Source organism: Cyrtonyx montezumae, unplaced genomic scaffold (genome assembly GCF_038088225.1).
Source record: "Cyrtonyx montezumae isolate F1298 unplaced genomic scaffold, pur_monq_1.0 scaffold_19, whole genome shotgun sequence".
Classification (NCBI taxonomy): domain Eukaryota; kingdom Metazoa; phylum Chordata; class Aves; order Galliformes; family Odontophoridae; genus Cyrtonyx; species Cyrtonyx montezumae.
Window position 1 is genome coordinate 9,608,787 of NW_027071925.1, and position 23,280 is coordinate 9,632,066.

The following is a 23,280-nucleotide window of genomic DNA, read 5'->3' on the forward strand; positions in this document are numbered from 1 at the left end:
TTTCACTGGCTATCTCAGCCACCAGTGGAACAGCAGCTTTTTAAAAAGAGTCTCTCATAATGACTCGGTAAGTAATTGCACTGATAAGCAATCAAAATCGCTCGGAGAAGCTCGCATCAACAGAATGGAATTGGTCATGCTGGGATTTGACCAGACCATTTGGGATTAACATCCTGAGTACTGTAAAAATGCCACAGGAAACTGTTTTTAAAAAAAGACTTCAGTAGTTTCCACAGGACTTTCCTTCATTGTTCCAACATAGTCTAAATTAAATCTACTCAGCATTCGCTGACTCACTGCACTGCAGCAGGGAAACAAAAAACGTGGTAAGAGTTGGGTTTGTGCGCGGAAACCTCACAGAGTAGGATTCTTCACCTGCTCTGATTTTATTTGTAAAAAAGCACAACCAAGGCAATGCAAAATCCTGAGAGATAAGACATGCCAGAAGAGAAGCTGGCTCTTAAGATTCAGTCAAGCTGACCAGAGTTAAAGGAAGAACAAGCTTGAGTTTGCATGATCCAGTAAAAGATGCTGTGTTTATGACTTGCACAGTGAGCGAGCCATAACCAAGAACAACTGGCATCAAAGAAAATGAAAACCGAATGTCTGTGTGTGCTGAATTGGTTTTTGCTGTCTTTTCAACTGTAGTACAGAGCTACCAGTGCAACACAGAGAAAAGAATATGCTGTGAACCACAGGCCATAAGGAAGAAAATAAAGTTGTGCAAACGCAGTGATAAGAAGAGGCATTATGTTGGTGAGGCAGCACTAGCTACCCAGGACCCCTCTCTGTGATCCAGGGCAAGCACAGGCATTCACCCAGTTTACCCAGTGTCTTCTTAGAGCAGTCTCTGCTAGGTAGTTAGCTGTATGCTTGGTTCCTCTCCTCACTAAGCACATATTGATATTAGGGGAGACAGAACAAAGAAGTGCTCACTACAGCTTCCAGTAAAGCAGTTCAGTGCCATTTAGCAGAATTGCAGTCACCTTCATCTCCTGCTTGGACCCAGGGCACATTTCCTATGGGCTATTGGAGTTCTGGGAGCTCTGACATTTCCAATATGACAAAGACAGAGCAAAGCCTTCAGCTTCCCTCCTGCAGGGGAGCAACAGGTAGCTGAAACACGTGCTCCCTTTCAGCCTTTCTTCCTCTTAGGGCTGTCAACATTCTTCAGGGCACACAGCAGGCTGCAGAACAGCTCGTATGTAAAGAAGATGAGACCAGTAGAGACAGCAGCCTTCAGCAAGCTGGGTGAAAGGCCCTTAAAGAATCCACCCAGGCCCTCCTCTTGCATGATCTGCCTTATGCAGTCCAGCAGACCCCTGTATATCCGCACCTGGGAAAGATTGGCAACAAGGTTAAAGAAATCCAAGACACCCTACCTGGAAAAGAACACAGAAAGTCCCAGAATATACCACAGAAACATAATCTAGACATGCAGCCCAGAGATGCTTTTCTTCTTTTATCAGTAACTGAAAGTTTCAGGGAGTCAGTTTGTTAAGAGTGTCAGTAAAGGGAAAGTATATATTTTACATCAACAATGGCAAATTTTGCATCAACAATAGATTGTTCTAACTAAAAGTCCATAAAATCTTTATGCTACAATGGCATGTGTTAACTTCTGTTGTGAGTTTGCGAAGCACTTATTTCAGATCGTGCTGCTATTGGTTTCCATCTCCTTCACTTTCTAAGAAGGGACAACTTCTCAGTTCTCTGATAGAAGGAAAACACAGCTACAGCACTTAGACATTTATAAATTAGCTATCTGCATGCCATCATGTCATACTGTGAAGGAAGGTTCAACATCATAACACATCAATGCTAGGAACAGACACTGTACCTCACTGGAAGAAAAGATGCATCCAGTGTAATAAGTTAAGATTTCAAGAGGTTTTTTTTGTCTTTCAGATTCAGAGAATTTGAAGGAAAAAAGAAAACAGCTACTTTTCAGGCAAAAACAGAGAGAGCTCCTTGAAAGATCTGTATTTGCCTTTAAGTGTATTTCCAGGTACAATGAATGGTGTTTAGGAACACCAGAAGTATTTAATTTGCTTTGAATTTCAGACATTCTGGTACATAAGATGTATGCTGAATATTCTGTTCCCATTCCTTGCAGCAAAACATTAATTTCAGAAAATGATCCTGAGAGACAGGTGATCCCCGCATAGAGCTAGCATAATCCTCTGCCAGCTATTTGGTTCTGAATCATGAAAACAGGCACCAAGGAGAAGAATAAAAGAAACGGAAACCTCTTTGTCTGCCTAACTCATCCTCCAAGACAGCCTAGCTGATGAAGATGGATGACAAGGCAGAGCAGAGGTATACTGGACCATGTCATAAACAATCCAATTTATTCAAGCAGTTATTCCCATTATTAAGTGAGAACAATGCTTAGCTTGCAGAAGCTTCCTAGAAGTTTCCAATTGATATGCAAAGACAACAAGTACTTCTAACGAATGCACTCTAGTGATGACTGGGCTCTGGACTCTCTTGATGTGAATCCAGATCTATGAAAAACAAAGAATTCAAACATTTCCTACCTGCCCAAAGGCTGCTCGGGCACGCTCAAAGCCACCCACTTGCAGTCGTTTTTTGATCAGGTCAAGAGGGTAAGTGAGGGTTTTACTGATGATTCCAGCACAACTGCCACAAACAAGGTTTTTAACATTACCTGAGAAGCACAAAGAGGAAAAGATAGCAGAGAGGTAGAAAAGAAGATTAGCAGTGATTTCAGATTGAAAAGTTTCTAAAAGTAAATCAAAAGCAGTTTTTAAAAGAAGGAAGGCCAGAAAGACTCTATGAAGTTATGCTTTTCTGCACAGTTTGGACTACGGAACCTCAATCTGTATTCTTCCACAATGGGCTCACATTGGAGCTAGAGTATAACAGCTCACCTTGACTGATTACACTAATTTATTATGACTTTGACCTGCCAAGTGGCAATGCACAAAAGAAACGGTCACCAGCTCAAGGAAAAGCACCTTGGGCTGTTGACACTTCACTTTCCCATCTAGCTATACTTCCTTCACAACTAATCCAAAACATGAAATGCTTGAAATCTTCATTCCACTTATGTTTGGAGTATCCCTGCAGGGTTACGAATGAGAGATGGAGAATTTAGATGCTTTTAATAGGTTGCATAGAAAAAGTTGATAGGAATTAAAAATGAGCTTATGTCAGTTTCCCAAAATATTCACCATCACTTTCTTTTAACATCACATATTTAACTGTCCTAAGTGCCTACCTCCTTCTTTTCCTTCATCTGGAATCAACCGTTCTGAAAATTGTTGCAGGATGTTGTAGAAGGAGAACTGGAAACCAGCATATGGGAAGACAGCAATGATTGTAGGGGTCAGACCTCTATAGAAAGTCCGAAGCCCTTCTGTCTGGTACATGGTCACCACAGCATGGTGAAGGTTGTGATAGACCTAGGCAACACAGAAGACAATGACTTGCTAGTGAAAGAGGCTTAGAAACAGCAAAACCAAAGGTCAGGATACTTCTTGGTAAAGAGGATAAGAATTTCCCTCTGCCTAAAATACAACTGACCGATATTCAGCATGGAGCAACGAACAAAGTAATTCTGTACATCTTCATGCAGTATTCTCAGCTAAACCCTTATGACTCTTAAAAGTAAGCTGACAATTTAAACCTATGCCTGATCCACAAGAGACTAATTGAATGAACAGATTGTTAGGTCTGCACTAGAGCCTGGGCTAGCATTGCATCCTACATCCAAGCTGTGCTTCTGAGGGAAACAAATGAGGCACAGAACTGAGCTGTGGATTGAGACCACTTGAAGCATTGATGTAATTATTTAATTTGCTATTTAACAGCACTGCTTGCTCCTGCAACATAATTTAGTTAATACATATCGTGATTCTACTGCAAGCAAAAAGTGAAAACCAGAAATGGTTCTGACACAAACTCACATGTGTCTTGTTGCTACAAACCTAATGAGCACAGAGATCAATTCTTGCATAAGTAAGATTAAGAAACGTAGGTAAAAGGGTTCAAGTATCATCCTCATCGTCATCTAAACTTCACTCCATGTAGGTTGACAGTTTCAAACACGTAATGTACAGCAGACTAAGGGCTATTGTCTCACTTGCCAATTGACAAAATGAAAATGGAGTTAACCTTGTAAGGACAACTTTACCCTTCTGGATCACCTGTCAGAAGTCAAACAAAACCAGGACCAGCAAAATATAATTAAGAAAGCTATGTCAACAGTATGGAGGATACCCAGGCCACAGCGCAAACACTGCCCAGTAACAGCACCTGCTCCTTTATGCTAACCCACTGTTAGCACAGACTGTTACATATTTTTCAAGCTTCCTGTATTCACACAAATGAAATATTGCTACTGTTATGGCTTGTAATTCCAAACATAAAATCCTTAACCATACCTTAGGCTCACCCTGAGCAGCAAAACGGGTACGCAGTGTGTCAACAGGCTGAACTGCAACCGTGGCTGTGCAAGCTGCCAGTCCACCACAGGCGAAGTGCACAAAGGAATTGCGGGCGTTGTATGAGGTGACATTGTGCACCAGTTTGGTCAAGCTTTCAAATGCCATGAACTTACAGAAACAAACATGCACAGGTTAAGGAGTCATTTCTTATCACTGACACAGATTTCCTGCTCTTCTTTCATTTTATTAAGAGCTCCACCCACAGCTTATAACCAACTCTTCTTTCTATCCTCCAAAAGTTAGTCAGTTTGCAACCTGCTGGAGCATGTGCCCAAAGAATGCCTTATAAAAATCACTGAGCAGCCTGAAGAATGCTAGGGGTAGCCTGATCTCTGATATTTCTGGTACATCTTGCATTTAGTACTGCAAAAAACATATCTTTATGCTCTCTGGATATACTGAACATTATTTACGACATTATATACATGCTGTCCGTTACTTTTCCAACTAGCGATCATAAAATATGTTGACAATACTTATAAACTAAACATAGCAATGCTGTACAAAATGTTGCCATCACCCTCGCTGACTTCATTTCCCTTAGAGCTTTCTAGGAAAACATGAATCAAAGAAAAAAAATAGACATGCTTGGCTTATATAAATAGTTAAGACAAGCATCAGGAACAAGTAGGACTTGTCTGTGACACCAGGGATCTGATAGGGAACTGAGTTTGTTTTTGCTATGCTCCATGCTGGCCAAGCAGAATTCAACTGCATTCAGGAAGCTCAGAAATATTAACTTAGCAACAGGACACGAACATTATCTAACTATAATGACTATTTCAGACCAGAGCTACTTTGAATCAGTCCCATGTTAACGTGGACCTTTCTGCATTCGCTTATTCTGTCAGCCTGAAGACAAAAACTGTGTCTACACAAACACTGGTCCTATCTATTGTCATCTTACCTGTACAGCTCCATAGCCAACCGAAAGGAACTGTGCAGGAATGTGACCCTTCCAGAAGGCCAGCGTGCCCTCTTCCTGGAAGATGCGCCGTATAGCTTGCAAGATGCTGTGATATTTAGCCCCTGGAGTTTTGGAAGAGAGCTGCTCAATCTGAAGCTGAAGGAAAACAGAAAATATTTTCAATTCCACATCATGTTTCAATGAGGTTCAAGTATCCCATGCAGAAATTCACAAGTCCAGTGGCCAACCAAAGCTGACTGAAGGCATTCTGCATTCCCTCAGAATCACACGTACAATTGTCTGGGATATTGTTTATAGAGGACTCTGAAGAATAAGGATACGCATGCCATGTCGAAGTAACCAGAAAGGATGATAGAGAAATTCAAGTGTTAGAGATTGTTTAGAAAATGAGGGAAGGAGAATAAACTATGAAAAACAGAAGATGCCATTCAAGCATACAAGTAACACAAACAGAAGCAGTGGCCTCAGGTCACTCCTTCTGCCTTGAACTGTGTCCACATCGGTGAAACCTGCCAGCAGATTTATCATGCACTGGATGCCCAGGTGACCTGTTCACCTGGGACAGAGGGAGCTCTGCTCTGTGACAGTTGTGCCCCCGAGCGAGTCAGGTACCTGAAAGCGGATCTTGATGACATCCAAAGGGCTGATCAGGACCCGAGTGACGAAGCCCGATGCTGATCCTGCTGCAGCTGCTTCCACCGTGGAGACACACTTGGCCTCTGGGTCATAGCCGACCATGCCTGCCTGCTATTACTGCAGCGTCAGTATGAGCTCCGCTTTCCCAAACCGGGGCTCTGTGGCCCCAGGTCCCCTACTCCTACACCAAAACCATACCTCACACCGAGGGCCAAGAGCCCCACATCCTCACCGCCACCACCCCCTCTCCGCCGGCCGGGGGCCGCAGGAGATCTCCCTCGTCCCAAAACAGCCTCTCCACGCCCCACGGGCTCTGTAACACACACCGGAGCAGCGCTCGGGTCCCGGCCGCCTCCAGCCGCGGGCCGCGCTGCCGCCGTACTGCGCCTGCGCGCCGCAGGCCACGCTGGGAGTTGTAGTCCCGCAGCGCCCCCAGCGCCGCCGGAAGGAGCGGCGCCCCCGCACCGCGCTCCGCTCCGGTTCCAGAGCGGCGGGAACGGAGAGCGGGCAACGAGAGCACAGCGGCAGCGCGGGGGCTGAGGATGGAGGCAGCTGGGATTTAGGGTTTCTGCACTCTGACAGCACTTCTGGCATCTGGGACAGCCGAGCTGGAAAATACCTCTTCCGTAGTCTTACACACAATCACAGTGGCAACAAACATTTTTCTTTCCTCATTAAAGCAGAAGAAAGCTTTGCTCAACTTCTCACTGGAGGTCCGGTATGAATAAACACAGTTTTGAACAATGCATCCTGATACAGTGCTGTAAAATAAAAGTGGCAAAGGTACAACCCATGCAGTATATTACTTAAATATCGTCTTCATTGGTTCAAATAGAAAAATATAGACCTAATAATGGAGTACACTGGCATTTCTGAGTCAGTGGTACATCCTGACAGTGTATGCATTTGAGCATTAGTAAGAGGAATTGTTAAAAAAACAATTTTGTGAGTGGACGTTCTCCTTTTGTATTTTAGAATCCAGTGCCTAGATCAGAGGCACTATCTGAGCACAGAGCTGAGAGGAGATGCAGATCCAGAGCAGCAGTTGTTGAAAGGTAACACTGCGCACCTCATTAGAACGATCATTTCCATTCAACAAGAGAAAATTAAAAATGATCTGTAAGGCACTGACCAAGCACAGCTAACCTTCCTGTGGCAGTCTGAGCTGTAGCTGCTATTCTAACAGCTCATCTTTCCCTCTGTCCTTCAGTGAGATGCTCCAGAAATATCTAGTATATCACTCTCCATTACTGCCTCCTTCCTACATTGGTCAGCACCACAGGGACGCTCCTCTGGTTAGGAAAAGAGCTAAAAAAATAAAAAATAAAAAAGAAACATTAAGTGTCAGCCCCCAAATTCTGCTAACAGATGCATTTTTTCCCTATCTGTTTGTGAATCAATGCATTCCCTCCCCTTTCTTTGCTGTTTGCAATAGTGTAAACAGCATGGCTCTTGGCTGACTTAGACTGACAGAGAAATTAATTTAGCTAACCATGCTGAGAACCAATCGTGATGCTACTAAGTCTGAGCAATTACAAATTAGCTTCGTCAGCTGTATTCTGGTCAGATGAAATAACAGACAGATGCTCAAGAGAAGAATTCAATGTATATTTATTATTCACAGTTAATTACTATCTACCAAACGCTGCTGCAGAGTTAAAGGATTAAGTACATAGGCCTTTTTTATTTAAACACTGATTTTTTTTTAATATATATATACACACACAAGACATATGTCTGCAAGGTTGCATGATATACACCAATTCCAAAATAAGGAAACAATCAAATGGTCCAGGTGTAGAATGCCATAGATTCTTTTTCCAATCATTTTACAAAAAGAAGGAAGAAAGTGAGTGACAGCTAGCAAGGAGAGGGGGAGAAAGTAATGCTCTACAGGATAGCTCTCTCTTTCATCTGCTGGAAAATCAAAGTGTAAGGCAGAGTTTGTTTCAGGAATAAAACATTTGTAACATTTAGTACAAAAAAGGCACCCTCCAACAAAAGACTGCCTGTACTTAGGCAGTGCAGGAGGAGCTCTCCACTGCAGTTTTTGGATTTGTTGTTGGAGTGAAAGGATCCAGCCAAATGGCTCTCAAAAGGAAAAATAATGCAACTGAAGATTGGCACAGAGAGCAATACAGTTTGATTTCTTTCTATCCAATTTAATGTCACACTGCTCTGGTGGAAAAGCAATGGCCACAATAAAGGCCATTATGAGAAGGGGTGGGGATTACAGTCATCACACAGCCTGCTGTGAATGGGGAGTCTAACAGTAACACTGACCTGAGGAGGGAGGAGAAACTGGAGAACAGTGATGCCAGCCCCACTTTTCAAGAGCAACACGACTGCAAATACTCCCTATCCAGGCAAAAGAGACAGGCTGATTACATGCATTACATAGAAACATTCACTACAGCATAAAATGTTTTCAAGCACTGTTTCTTGAAGTTTTTCTGCATTATAAATTTTTCCACCAACGGAATGTACATTTTGTAGGACATCTCAGGGCTACTCTTTATCAAATCCCCCCCTTAACCCTCCCTCCCCCAAATATTCTTCCTCATTTTCCCTGGTCATATCTTTCCCCTTTCTCTTAAATCTTTCGAGGCTTCTGGTTTCAGCTTCCCATATCTGAGCAGCCTAAGCTGCCAATGAATGCCTTTTTTTTTTTTTTTCTTTCTCCTGTAACAAGGAAAGTCAAAGAGCAAGTCAAATCTTCAGAACAAAGCTCTCTCTGTAGATTTTTCTCAGATATCCATTGATAAAGCCACCCTCCTTTACACCTTTTAACCAAAAGTATTTATTTACATGTAGGCAGAAAAAAGCCCTCTGAAAAGCTCTGGACTGTCCTTTTAACTTAAAAATAAAAAAGAAACAAGGGAAAGGCACTATGGAAAAAATTACAGAATGTGCTCAACCGTACACATTTAAGAAAAAACAAAAATGCTGTCAGCACAGCAATAACAGACTTCAGTTGTAATTTGGAGTTTCTGAAAGCAGCTCTGTGACTCAAACAAACAAATAGTCACACAATCCTTCTTTCCCTTCCCCAGCTTGTAAGCTGCTGAGCTTCAAAAGTGACAAAGGAGAAGAGACAAAAATTAGAGCAATACCTCATCTTTCCCAGGCAAGAAGAGCTGAATGTTCAAGGCAAGAGCAGAGACTGTTTTTTTTTTTTTTCTTTAAAGGCAGGACTGTGGATTTGGTTCTTCTCTCATGTCCCTTCATGTCAAATGAACCAGTTGTAGAGAGAAAATACCAGCAGAGTTTCTCCCTTTTCCTTTAACTGACTGGCTAGGATTTTAAATGGCATTAAAACTTCATGCCCAGACAGAGGAGGAGGGAGAAAAAAAGTAGTAAATGAAAGGAGGTAAACACAGGAGCAGCTGAGGAAATTTGTTACTTTCATTTTTTCTCACTTTTTTTTTTAATTGATAACTTTTGGTGTGTAAGTTGAATTCTTCCCACCCCCCACCCCCCCAGCCCCTGAAGTTCCACACTGTGAAGGAGGACCACCTCATGGTGAAAGGTGACTCAGGTTTTATCACCGTGTGATTTTAGGTCACTGGCTGCAGTTAGGCTCTGTATGTGTATTTACTGTTTCTCTTGTTTCTTTAAATAATCACTAATATTTATCTCTAGATGTTCCGGTTCACTGGGGTCACATAGTTGCGTGGAAACATGCCCGTCTGTCCGTGGCAGGCTCCCTTCCACCAGTTGGGGTCAGAATTGTCAAGGACTTGGATAAAGTCTCCGCGGCGGAAACCCAGCTCTCCTTCTTCCTGGGGATCAAAATCAAACAAAGCCTGAACGTACGTTGGTTGCTGAAAATAAAGAAAAAAGATGCATGGAATGAGAAAATCTTCAGCACTCAAGACATTTGCTTCCTTAAGCAGGATTTCAACTTATACCAGATCTTAACACTGAACATTTGGGTTGTTTCATTTCCCTGAAAGCCAGCCTTCATCATCTGTAGCACGATGATTTAAAAGGAAAGCATGGTCTACAGAAGGCCTTAGGGAAAGAAAAAAAACAACAAAAAACAAGTGCTACAGTTTAACCCAGCAAGTGGCAAAGCATCACACAGTCATTTGCTTGCTCCTCCACTCCCCAGTGGGATGCAGAAAGAATCAGTAAAAAATGACAAAGTAGAACTCATGGGTTGAGATAAAACTGATTACTAAGATAGAGATAATGAAAAAGAATAACAGTTGATGTCTATATATACACACATATAAATAAATAGTATATATATGTGTGCGTGTGTGTGAATGTATATAAGAAGTGACACACAAGCAATTGCTCATCAGCTGCCACTGACACCTTGAAGCTCCCCAAGCAGAGGAAGAAAGAGATGTTAATTTTTTTCCATCCCCATTCATATACCCTGAGATGCAATCCCAGTTCAAACCACAGTTGCAATAGTTTAAGTATGCTCTGAGGAAACTGCTCTCTTACCTGTGGCACCTGTTCAATATCCCGTAGAAATATTTGCTGGTTCCTGGAGACAGATGTGGATCTGTGATAATCTACCAGCTCGTTCAAAGAATTGAACTTCACCACCCAGAGGAAATACTTGCCAGCCCCATCTCTAAGCACCTTGAAGTGCTGCACATCGTTTCCAAACCTGGGAGGAAGGAGCAAACAATACAGAAAAGAACACACTTAGTCACTGAGCACTCTCCTAGGACTGTCAGACTTTAAAACAAAAAGGTCATTCAGGACGTAGTTGGTGACAATGATAATGCAGGTATCAACTGGTTGCTGTGAAGATGATATCTGGCAATTGCATACTACATAAATCAGTAATCAGAGACAGAATTCAGATACTGAATTCATTTTGAAAAAAATCTGTAAGCTCCACATGGCACTCTTCTTAACATCAGAATTTCAGTTTAAAATCAGTTTTTCAAACCACTCTGAAGCTGCAGAAGCTTGAGGCATTATAGCCAAGGATTTCTGGTGTCACAACACTCCCTCAAGGTTTCATGAAAGATGTCAATTGTTTTAGACTGTATCACTACAATGCTAGCATCAAATACGTGTACATTTTGATTCCTGTATGCAGAGTTGCACCGAATACCTAGACAAAGGCCATGGACCACATGTGCAGCGTGAGGTCACATTACGGTGGTTGCACCATAGCACACACCCATTCCACATGCCCAAATACAAGATTTTGAAGTTGAACACTAGACATGCTTTAGTTTAGCTTTTCAGACACAGGAAACAACTGAAGCCAGTTTAGGTTCGCACTGCTCTTGCTATGGACTTGTACTTTGCATAATCTCCATCCCTCCCTCACACCGTACTACTTCAATACACAAGCACCAGTCCCACGTAGGAAAACTGCTAGGAAAGGAACTATCACAAGTACGGCAGGATTGTCTCTTTTGGCAGCTAGCCTCGACTTTGGAAAAAGGCTGTTCTGCAAAACAGTATTTTTACTTTAGTCTAAAAGAAAAACATTGAAAATAGGCTGGGAGTATATTCCCCGCTTGGCATGAGGAGCTTCTACACCTCATTTTAAAGTGCAGACACTGTCTTGGCTATAAAGATAACATAATCAATGAGTATTCTCCTCTGCTGTCTCCTCTTCAACCTGAGAGATTCTCATCATTTCAAATCCTGCAAATTGCTGTTTAGGGGTGAGAAGAGGAAAGCGTTTTCCAAATTAATCCACCAGAAAAAAGCAAGAGACCTATTACCACCAGGTGGCAATGCTAAGCTAACAAGACAGGCAGAATTACACAGTTAAAACCTTAGGTCTTATGAAGAAATGCAATTTCAGCAATGAAGCTACCATTCATATCTAGTATTCCAGCTCAGATTATTGTACCCAACAGAAATATAAACACCTCTCTAAAACAAGTGGCTTTAATTCAATTTGTTGGCATGACTCAAGGCTGGTGTACAAGATGACAAAATTTGGGTACAGCCTCAAGATGAGCAGAAAATACAGCAGACAACAACTGTGCATGAATAATCAACACAAGATTCTACAGAAAATCCCGTTCATTTCTGGAAGGAAAGGGGAAGATTACAGAAAGTTAAGAAAGACAAAAATCAGCTGCTGAGGACAGAATTCCCTCCTTCATATGTTAACTTACGTCCTATTTTCTTCCAAGTTTCTAATACTTCTACTTATAGTGACTTATATAGAGCTGTGAGATAGACATGGCCCACACGCTAACTACCAAGAATTGCTGCTGATTAAGAGCCAGCACTTTTAGAAAGGTTATACTAGGATGAGAACTGTTCCTACTTCATTGTTACTAGACTGAGTCTCTTTGTGAATGTGGAATACATTTGAGAGATGGAAAAGAACTCTGTTTTCATAGCTCCATGTCCCAGAGCTATGTAACATGAATATCCCCAAAGCAAGCGCCAAGCAGTCATGAAAAATATTTCAAAGAGTACTACCTAAAGACAGAAGACAGAGTAACAATTTGTACTATGGAATAGGAACAAAGGAGGATAGAAGAGGACATGTACACACTGGGCACTTCATAGTTGTAAGGAGGAGGAATGGGATCCACAAACAAATAAACAAATAGTGCCTGAAAACACCTAAATCAGATGGCAACATGCCACCTGGTCAGCCACATGGGGTCATTACAAAAACAGAGCATATTTATACTTCCACTTCAGTAAGGACAAAATCACATATCACTGGAAGAATAGGCATGCTATCTGGACTGTTGCTGCTCCTCAGCACTGAGGATCACTTATCCATGAGTTGAAATGAGCATCAAGTGCGTCCTGATTACCACGCAATTGCTTCTGGGCACTACTTACTTGACTGAGAGAGAGAAGTCCCCAGGAGCACTCTCACTCTCCCTGATAAGGAAGGCACCATCGTGTCTCTGTTTGCCTAACATCTCTTCAGCCTTTGCTCGGGGAATCTTTCCAAAAAACCATCTGTGGAGTAAGCAAGGAAAAGAAAATAACAGAGAAAGTTAAGAAATTGAACTGTCTCATGGAAGAGCCCAATGCAGATATACAGAGGTGAAATGATCCTTAGCAGAAATTTCTGAACAGTACTGACCTCATTGCTAATCTACTACAGGCTACAGAACTATGCAGCTTTTCATTTTTTGTCCTAGCAATGAAGCTACCATGACTTAATGAGCGTAAGCTCACACTAGCCCTATCTCATCTCAGTTAGGGAAGCAGAAATGTGATGAGGGAAATTCTTAAATTAAAGGACATTTTTTCAGAAGGAAAAAAAAGACAGACTGCTCAAAATATAGTGTGTTATTATCAATTTCGCACCATACTCTACCCATATATAATGTTTAACATATGCAACATCACAAAAACCTAACACGCACAGCTGCTTCACAGCAAAGTCCTACTTTGTGTGACTAAGATCACACTGGGAACTAGCTACAGTCTAGGACAAAGTTATAACGTCTGCTACCTGTCTGCATTGGTTACCCAGTAACCAGGCCCAATAGCCTAAGGACAAGCACTAAACACCCAGCTCAGGCTAGAAACTCAACTCCTAACATTACTACCAGGAGATAATGTCTCAGTGTCCATACACAAGCATGCAAAATTGTAATCGACAGAACTGTACGATGCCACTGATTTAGGTATGACAAAGCCCACGCGTTCATCGTTAATCAATACTTCTCTCTAGAATCATAGAATCACCAAGGTTAGAAAAGACCTCCAAGACCACCCAGTCCAACCATCCACAGTCACCAACAGTTCTCTCTAAGCCATGTCCCTCAAGGCATCTAAACATTCCTTGAACATCTTTCCAGGGTTGGTGACTCCACCACCATGCTGGGCAGCCCGTTCCAGCTCCTGACCACTCTCTTCAAAAAGTAGTTTTTATGAACATCCAGTCTTAATCTCTCCTGGTACAACTTGAGGCCATTCCTTCTAGTCCTATCACTAGTTACATGAGAGAAGAGTATGATGCAAAAGCATTTGTTTCACTCTTTTGAGCCAAAAATTATCAGTGGGGAGAAATTACACACACTCCTTTATTACTTAGGCCTCCTAAGGAGAAGTCACTCACATCTTAGTCATTGCAGATGACACCAAGTTGGCAGGAAGTGACAATCTGCCTGGGGATAAGAAAGTCCTGCAGAGTGACTTGGATAGGCTGAGAACTGTGCTGATGCCAATGGGATCGGAAGGCTGATGCCATCCTGGCTTGTATCTGAAGTAGCACAGCCAGCAGGAGTAGAGAAGTGATCGTCCCTTAGTACTCAGCTGTGGTGAGGCTGCACCTTGAGTACTGTGCTCAGTTTTGGACCTCTCACTGCAAGAAAGACAGTGAGGCCCTGGAGTGTGTTCAGAGAAGTGCAACAAAGCTGTGAGGGTGTGGAGCAGAGGGCCTGTGAGGATGAGCTGAGGGAGCTGGGATTGTCTAGTCTGGAGAAGAGGATCAGAGGTGATGTTACCTCCCTCTACAACTATTTGAAGGGAGGCTGTGGTAAAGAGGGGTCACTTCTTTCATGTAACTAGCAATAGGCTGAGAGGGAACTGCCTCAAGTTGCACCAGGGGAGATTCCAACTGGACATTAGAAGATACTCAGAGAGTGGTCAGGTGCTCAAATGGGCTGCCCACAGATGTGGTCAGTGCTATCACACTGAAACCTTAAAAAAATTTGCAGCATTTGCAAATGCAAAGGAAACACTGGGAGTTCACTCACAGGTCTGTTCAGAAACATCACAGACGTAGAGACAAGACTGAGAACAAGTGAGGAAAGTTCCCTCGTGGTCTCTGTTTCATTACAAGATGACTGCTAAGTTGGGCGTGTAAATTAGTTCTAGAAAACATGCTGAAAATACTTGTTTTAGTAGCCTGTTTTCTTGTCTTCTCCTTCACTCAGAACAATCTAATACCTTCCACATAAGCAGTCAGATGAAATGTCTGCAGCATGGAAGTCAAATTAGAACCTGACAGCTGCACAGAAGTCAAAGCCACAGACTGACCACCTCTATGGCACCAAGAGTGAACCTACATCAGGCAACTCAATCATCAGTACCCACTAAGAACCTGTGGTCACAGCATTTTTATCCCAGTTTATGTTTGTGTTTTCCAGACTAATTCAAGATTAAGAGCAAAGAAAAGCTGAGCATTAGGTCGCATGGTGTGGGAAAAGTGGAACCATCTTCACAACCAAACAGCACAGCTTTCAATTCTGAGTAATGGATCACACAGGAGGGATGCACTTACCACAGCGTTTAACCACACAGATGACTGAACTCAGAGGACAGTACTTAATAACAACAGCTCTACTCAAGAAGTCCACTTCCCTCAGTGTAGGTTTTGGTACAGCAAAAGGATGGGCTCCGTTTCAATGACAGTTTTGAAGCTTCTTTCTTAAGAGAGGTTGAAGCTTTCATGAAACCACAGTCTCCCTCTCAAATTAACAATCTCTAAAGCTAAAAAAAAAAAAAAAAGGACTCTGGTACTTTATTATGAGGCTTCAGCTACTTGGTACCAGAGATCATGGTAGAGCCAGCAGAGGAACATTACCTGTCTCTCATTGCACTGCCCCCAAAACCATCCAAGATAAATTATATTATGTGAAGGTCTTTCAGAATTCCAACGTAGTACTTTGTTTCCCAGGATTTTGGTACAGTTGTCAAAGACAAGAAAGCCCTGAATTTTACTTCTGCCAAGTGTTACAGAAAGCAAACATTATCTTAGAATTCTAGATATCCTGCCACAGTTTGTTTACAAAGTGATTTATGTATATTCTCAAATAATTATCACTTGCGTACATACTTCTTGTAAATGAAAGTCTCAGCTTAAGAAAAAACAATACTCATCTCCATATAATAGAAATAAAATCTGGAAGAGCGCAACAGAGCTTCTATTAATCATCTTCTTGAAGCCTCAAAAGTACATGCTGGTTTTCCCCTCAATTTTGCTGAGTCATTATAAAGTAGAAGCCTATAATTTAACTAATGAAAGTAACATATCCAAAATAATAAAATTTTCCGTCAACTGCTTCTAACCCATTTTAGCTTTAGTAGGACTTCATTGCAACTTCAATCACTCACAGAGTAACAGAAAACTGATTTTAAACTCAAAAAAGATGGAGAGAGAGCTTCCCTACTGAATGGCCAAACTTGATAACACTTCCTAACACTCACTCCAGCTAGCTTTGCAATGTTGGTGAAATGTATCCAGTCAGTGCTGCCAAACCAAATGCAGCTATTACTTCTGATGCTGCGCTGCAAGAGGGAGGTGTGTCAACTGGTACAATGCACAGTTCACACCACATTCAGATTCCTTTCCATCAGCAGCTCAACAGTTCTTTCGGCTTCACTTAAAGCAACCGTTTTAGCTTGGCCCGTTTCTTCAATGTAAATTATGATTTTTAAGACTTCAGCAATATCTTTAGAAGCAGTTGATTAAGAATACAGACCTGGATACACCACAAGCCTGATCCAGGCCATTTCATAAACAGCAAGTTCTTGCCCTGTCCCCTTGTAAATAAAAAGGTAGTCCTATCCCCTGAATGGCACAGCTGTGTCTTCACAGGAAGCCTCCCTGCCCAGATTCCTGTAGCTCTTCTCTGAGCATAACACCTATACCTACTTATACATTCCCTCTGTTAATTAATATGAAATCTGGATTAACCCTCTGGAACCCAAGTGACCCAGATGATGACTATGATGTGCCACATTTCCCTTTCAGTCTCACATGCTAGTAGTTAAAAAGAAAACTGGAATATTTATAAAAGGCAAGCACGAACAAACACTGTTTAAGATTAGAAATGAAACTGGAAGATTTTAAGTCTCAGATCCTTGGGCAGGACTAACATTTAAAGGCATTTTCAGCTGCTTTCCTTCTGAATTCTCTTTAAAAGTACTCACACATCTGCTTCCCACAACAGTGATATCAGTCTAAAAAAAGGAACATTCTCTTTCTTATACCTAGTCAGCTGGCTGAAGTTTTCTTTTGTATGCTCTACACGTGGAGCTAGCATCATCCAGATGCCATCAGCAATCTAAATGTCTTCAGAAAAGGTCAAATTATCTACGCTTAAAATCCACCACACTCACAGGCTCTATCACCAAAGCTCTACTTACGGATGTGGTTTCATTTCTATGTAGTTCTTGGGAATGAAGCCATCTTTTCCATTGAGTTCTGCCTTGTACCAATTCTGATCACATTCCTCATTCAAAACCTGAAGGAAACAAAAAATAAGCTTACCACATTTCAAGTTACAGCAAAAATAAGATATACTAGCTTATTCTTTCCACCTGTGTTTTGAAGATTGCTTATGTAAGATGAACCCTTAAAAACATGCTGTCAGCCATCCCGCTCCACTTCATTTTATGAGCTTTCAGAACAAGGCAGATCAGTAATTTAGAACAGCCATGCCTTAGTACACAAATCAGTATTTCAAATCATACTTTCTCTAGAAATTTTGTTGATTTATTTTTCATTACATTTCTGCCAAGTGGTATAGAGCAACAGACAAGGCAGACACACTGACTAAAAATAGCCTCTTGAACAAATGAGTATTAGGTTCTTCAAAGAAAAACATGCTACAGATGAAATTACCTCTCCCCGAAAGGTTTTTATTAGAGTTTGGAAACAAACACATAGATCCTACTCACCTCCCTCCATACTTTCAAAATTAAAACCCACAACAATACTTCCTCAGCATTTTCATGCCTCCTCAGCTTTCTGATGCCATCTTTTTCCTTTCCAACATTAACCAACAAAAAACTAGATCTGAGTTTAAAAAAATCCTTCTAGCCTAAAGTCAAAAAAGCATCACATGATTATCATTGCCTGAAAATGTGGAGATGAAATGTAAAGAGAAAGTCAACACGAAGCAGAGGTGATTGCCGAGCCACTTTCTGCCATCTATCAGCATTCCTGGTTATCTGGAGAGGTCCCACAAGATTGGAGGCTTGCCGATGTGACTCCCATCTTCAAGAAAGGCCGTAAGGAAGACCCGGGGAACTACAGGCCTGTCAGCCTGACCTCGGTATCAGGGAAAGTTATGGAACAGATGATATTGAGGGAGATCACACGACATGTGCAGGGCAATAAAGGGATCAGACCCAGCCAGCACGGGTTCACCAGGGGCAGGTCGTGCTTGTCCAACCTCATCTCCTTCTATGACTGGGTGACCAGACAGGTAGATGAGGGAAAGGCTGTTGATGTAGTCTACCTGGACTTCAGCAAGGCCTTTGACACGGTCTCCCACAGTATTCTCCTAAGGAAACTGGCAGCCCGTGGTGTGGACAGGTTCACTCTTCTCTGGGTGGAGAACTGGCTGGAGGGCCGTGCCCAGAGGGTAGTGGTTAATGGAGTTAAGTCCAGCTGGCGTCCTGTAACGAGTGGTGTCCCCCAAGGGTCAGTTTTGGGGCCCATCTTGTTTAATATCTTTATTGATGACCTAGATGAGGGAATTGAGTGTACCCTCAGTAAGTTTGCAGATGACACAAAGCTGGGAGGATGTGTCAAACTGCCTGAGGGTAGGGAGGCCCTCCAGAGGGATTTGGATAGGCTGAACAGCTGGGCTGAGCAAAATGGGATGAGGTTCAATAAGACCAAGTGCCGGGTCCTGCACTTTGGCCACAATAACCCCATGCAATGCTATAGGCTTGGGGCAGAATGGCTTGAAGAATGCAGAGAGGAAAAGGACCTGGGGGTGTTGGTTGATGCTCGGCTCAACATGAGCCGGCAGTGTGCCCAGGTGGCCAAGAAGGCCAACGGCATCCTGGCCTGTATTAGAAATAGTGTAGCCAGCAGGAGCAGGGAGGTGATCATCCCCCTGTACTCAGCTCTGGTGCGGCCCCACCTCGAGTACTGTGTTCAGTTTTGGGCCCCTCACTACAAGAAGGACATTGAGGCCCTGGAGCGTGTTCAGAGAAGGGCAACAAAACTGGTGAGGGGCCTGGAGCACAAGTCTTATGAGGAGCGGCTGAGGGAGCTGGGATTGTTTAGTCTGGAGAAGAGGAGGCTCAGAGGTGACCTTATTGCACTCTACCACTTCCTGAAGGGGGGTTGTGGTGAGGAGGGGGTAGGCCTCTTCTCCCTGATAAGTAATGACAGGACGAGAGGGAATGGCCACAAGTTGCGCCAGGGAAGATTTAGATTAGACCTCAGGAAGCATTTCTTTTCTGAAAGAGTGGTCAGGCACTGGAATGGCCTGCCTAGGGAGGTGGTTGAGGCACCATCCCTAGCGCTGTTCAAGAAGCGTTTAGATGAGGTGCTAAAGGACTTAATTTAGTAGTTGGGTAGAGATAGTGATAGGAGGATGGTTGGACTAGATGATCTTATAGGTCCTTTCCAACCTTATGAACTTATGAACGAACACAGCTCCAGAGATCAGAGTACACAGACAGTGAAGACATGCAACAAGAATATTTTCATAAGCAATTTCTCCTGTTTCTTTTCTTGAAAGGGTAACAAGAAAAAAAGGAAAGGTAAACAAAAATTTGCCTTAAAATACTTATAGGTGATGCAAGTGTTTCAGAAAATTAAACTCCATATCAATTTCTGCTGTTCCTTAAAAAAACCTGAACAAGAACATGACACTAACACTCTAACCTACCTCATTACTGATTGCTTGATCTAAAACAAACAAACTAATCACCTACTGAAATGAAATCCAGTGAAGCACAAAGAGAACAGAACTTTAAATGCTACAGTGAATTACAGTGGATAGTAGTTATTCATCTGACTGTTTCTTAACTCTCAGCCCAACAGGACGTATGCCCTCAAGTGCCAGCAATTGAATGAGGTGAGGAGGACAGCAGCAGTGTCACATCCACACAACTACAGAAGAGCGAACGATACGCACCTTTATGATCCAGTTCAGAATTTTCAGTTGAAGAAGAGAATTAAAAGATTTTTTTTCTATACTTAACCATGTTTTTGTGCAGTTACTACTTCAAGTTTCCATCTATTTACAAGCATTACAGCTCAGTCATTTAGCAAGAATAATCTGATCACAGGTCACTAGCAGTTCAAGTATGGCTATGTTACAAGCTCTGCCATAAAAGCCTGCAGGTGGAGAACTAATGCTTATCAGCTGATGTTTGCTAACCTGTCTATCAGCAAGAAATCTCTGCACATCTCAACCGCAAGACAGCATTCTCTACAGAAACTGATGCAATTCCAAAATACAAAGTGCATGCAGATGACAGGAGCAGGTAGCTCTGGGATACCAGCAGGGAACATGGAAGTGAAAAGCAGATACGTGAAAAAAAGTGAATTGTACAGAGGCTAAGGAAACAGGCAGATTTTTGAAACCTTGATCCTCAGCTCAGTCATACAGAATGGGCTGTATCAGAAGAGGAGTGGACAGCAGGATGAGGGAGGTGTTCCTCTCTACGCTGCCCCTGAGAGGCTCCATTTAGAGTACTGTGTCCAGATCTGGGACCCCCAACACAGGAAAAATGTAAAGCTTTGGAAAGGGTCCAGAGGAGTGCTGTGAGTTTGATGAGAAGGCTGGAGCACCTCTCCTGCAAACACAGGCTGAGGGAGCTAGGCTTGTTCTCTTGGAGAAAAGAAGGCTCCAGGGAGACCTCTTTATGGCCTTCCAATATCTAAAGGAAGATTATAAACAGGAGGGAAATCAACTTTTTACACGTGTAGATAGTGGTAAGACAAGGGGAAATGGTTTTAAACTAAAGGTAGGTAGGGCACAGATCAAATTTATGATAAGACTGTACTACAAATCCATTTCATTACCATTATTACAGTGCAATAAAGGGATATGGCAGTCTGCTCTTTAAAATAAAAATTAAAACTATGATTCCATATGAAGGATATTACCTCATATCAGTGCTTTTGGAAGCAGACATCAAAAATATCAGAAATTCTAAAGCCAAAATGTACATTATTTTAATGAGTTTTATCTGGCTTTTAAGATACACTAATAGATTTGCCAAATCACACAGGGCTTGGGGTACTCATTAGCACTTGTCCTGAAAGCAAATGCCTCTGCATTGTCTGGCCTATCATACGTTTTGTGATAAAACAAAAAACAGCTGGATGAAAGGCATAGTAAGACAAACTGTCTATAAATATCCACACACAACCTGTCCAGGGGGCTTTCACTGTGGCAATGAATCCTCCACAGCTCCCTTCTCCAGTGGCTTGCTTTGCTCCCAGGACTTTTTGCTGCTGCACATAAGACCGACATATCTTCACAGCTGGTTGTCTGTTCCAGAATAATTTCAACCACACAGAATTTACTATAATCTTTAGAAAGGCACTGTGTTCAAATTCAATTTAGAGAAAAGTCACCTCCACAACAAAAATACCTACAAAATCATTTGTTCTGACGGCATTTTAAATAAGTGGAACTGCTCCCAAAGCTTAGCTGAGCAAAACCGACTTGTGCTGCAGTACCTTAAACTGAGGACAACTGTGCCGTCAGGTGGCAAGCTGCTACAAAGTTTTGTACCTATTGCTATGACCGCTACAAAGCATTCAAAATTTCAGCTTCCAAAAGAATTCCACCACTACCATCCACTACAGAAATACAACTAAGAAGTAAGGCAGCGAGAGTACACAAATCTTTGCACGGGGCATCCAACGTAGATGTTTGCATCTAACAGTGCTCTCATTTTTCCTTCATACTTAAACCCATGGAAATGACAGAACAGATCTTAACTAATTAAACTATTTTGTTGCAAAATATTTTAGTCAACCAGTCAGTCCATCAACTTCAAATCTTCAGCTGGCTTCCAGGAGATTTCCAGGTAATTATCAGGATTGCAATTTCTCATCTGGATACTTAAAAACCAGATTTATACCTCTAAGAAAAATATTCTTAACTTAAACTATCGTAAGATTTTTCTAGACTTCCCAAATCTATAAAATTTATTTTAAGCATCGCATATATATCTGGATTTTGCGTCAAGAATTCCCCCACGTACAAATAAATGCAGATAAATTAAGCAACAAAATGAAACAAAGATTACTCCAAGATAGCCTTTGGAGTCTGTAAAACAACAAAAACAATCTAAAAGGCACAAACACTTTTTTAATCTTATCAACTGTTACAGATTGCTGCTCTTTGTGAAAGCCAAAACATAAAACAGTTCTCTGCAGCCACTTCCTATGCCTGCTATAGATCCAATCAAGCCTGTGACAGAGCGACTCTTCCTGTCCACACTAGGGCATCTGTGTTGGAGAGGAGGAAGAAGGAAGGTTATTTTTACCCATTACATTTGAACACATACTGCCATGTGATGTCCACAGCCCGCAGTCAGCCCTGTTTCACACTAACAGTGGTTCAACTGCTGCCTGCTAGCTTCCCAGTTTGGTAATAGATCTCTTATCAACAAGAGTCCATCTGTTCCCCATGGAAATGGAGAAATGGTACCACAGAAGAGCCACACAAGGCGATCATGAAGCTCCAGTCAAAACTGCTCACACAAAGAACTCCTGGCTTTCTTTGATCCCTTACTCGCCAAGTATTTATATGCATAGTTTTTCCACCCTGATGAACCGTCGCATGCTAGGCTTGACACTCTCAAAACCAAGCAACCTTCAGGAATGCACACATTCTAAATCAGAACACAACAAGCAGCTCTGTGATTCTCACGATCTCAGGCTAACTCCCATTTGCAGACATAAAACTAAACACAAGGCCTCAGATGTATTTACATACTTGCAAAGTTAGCCAAATTCATCAGAATGCTTGAGTTTTGGGGAAACAAAATCCGAGAACCTTGTTCAGGGCGGGTTCTGAGTTTTGGCTCAACTCTCATCCCTTTCCCCTGAACTGTGATGTTTCAGGAATCTTGTGCTAACTGAAACAGAAGGCAACTACAGCTGGTATAATACAACATCCTGCTAGCTGCCAACACGGCTTTCTTCCCGAATGAAGTTCCAATGACACCACAGCAAATAAAACAATGTGGTATACTAAAAACACTCATACAACTCAGGAACCCAAGGAAAGCACTCACAACAATTCTACTACAGCGGGAGTTGACATTTAAAAAGCGATTCAAAGCCAGCAATACTGAAACTGAAATTTTTACACTCCAATTACTCATCTCAGGGTGGAAGAGTGGCTAGGAGATTAGTTAATTGAGTCCTGGTGATACCGAGCAGTACCGGAGGCTCCAGGACTGCCAGTACTCACTCTCCTTCGAAGTGCTCTAACACAGCTTTTAACTCTAGAGAAAAACAGCTCCTTTTCTACTCCAAGAGAAAAGATACAAACCAGCCACATCACAGGCAGGAACCCACTGCTTCTAGGCTGGCTACACCTGAAGTCAATA

At 42.2% G+C, this 23,280-nt stretch overlaps 2 protein-coding genes across 2 annotated transcripts in view; both read right to left on the reverse strand.

The window, feature by feature from the left end:
- Positions 1–401: 401 nt before the first annotated feature.
- SLC25A19 (solute carrier family 25 member 19) lies at positions 402–6,139 on the reverse strand. Its single transcript, XM_065735555.1, has 6 exons — positions 6,013–6,139; positions 5,380–5,535; positions 4,410–4,580; positions 3,245–3,428; positions 2,541–2,671; positions 402–1,336 (listed from the first exon to the last, which is right to left on the reverse strand). Exons 1-6 carry the CDS (start codon positions 6,136–6,138, stop codon positions 1,136–1,138), a joined length of 969 nt encoding a protein of 322 aa, XP_065591627.1. The 5' UTR covers position 6,139; the 3' UTR covers positions 402–1,135.
- A 1,491-nt stretch (positions 6,140–7,630) lies between these two features.
- The window catches only part of GRB2 (growth factor receptor bound protein 2), a 37,831-nt gene continuing 22,181 nt past the window's right edge, over positions 7,631–23,280 (reverse strand). The window contains exons 2-5 of the mRNA XM_065735566.1: positions 17,104–17,201; positions 12,835–12,957; positions 10,495–10,663; positions 7,631–9,860 (exon numbers count right to left, since the gene is read on the reverse strand). Of these exons, the coding sequence (XP_065591638.1) occupies positions 9,675–9,860; positions 10,495–10,663; positions 12,835–12,957; positions 17,104–17,201 (576 nt within the window). The 3' untranslated portion in view covers positions 7,631–9,674. The remainder of the gene's footprint in view (positions 9,861–10,494; positions 10,664–12,834; positions 12,958–17,103; positions 17,202–23,280) is intronic.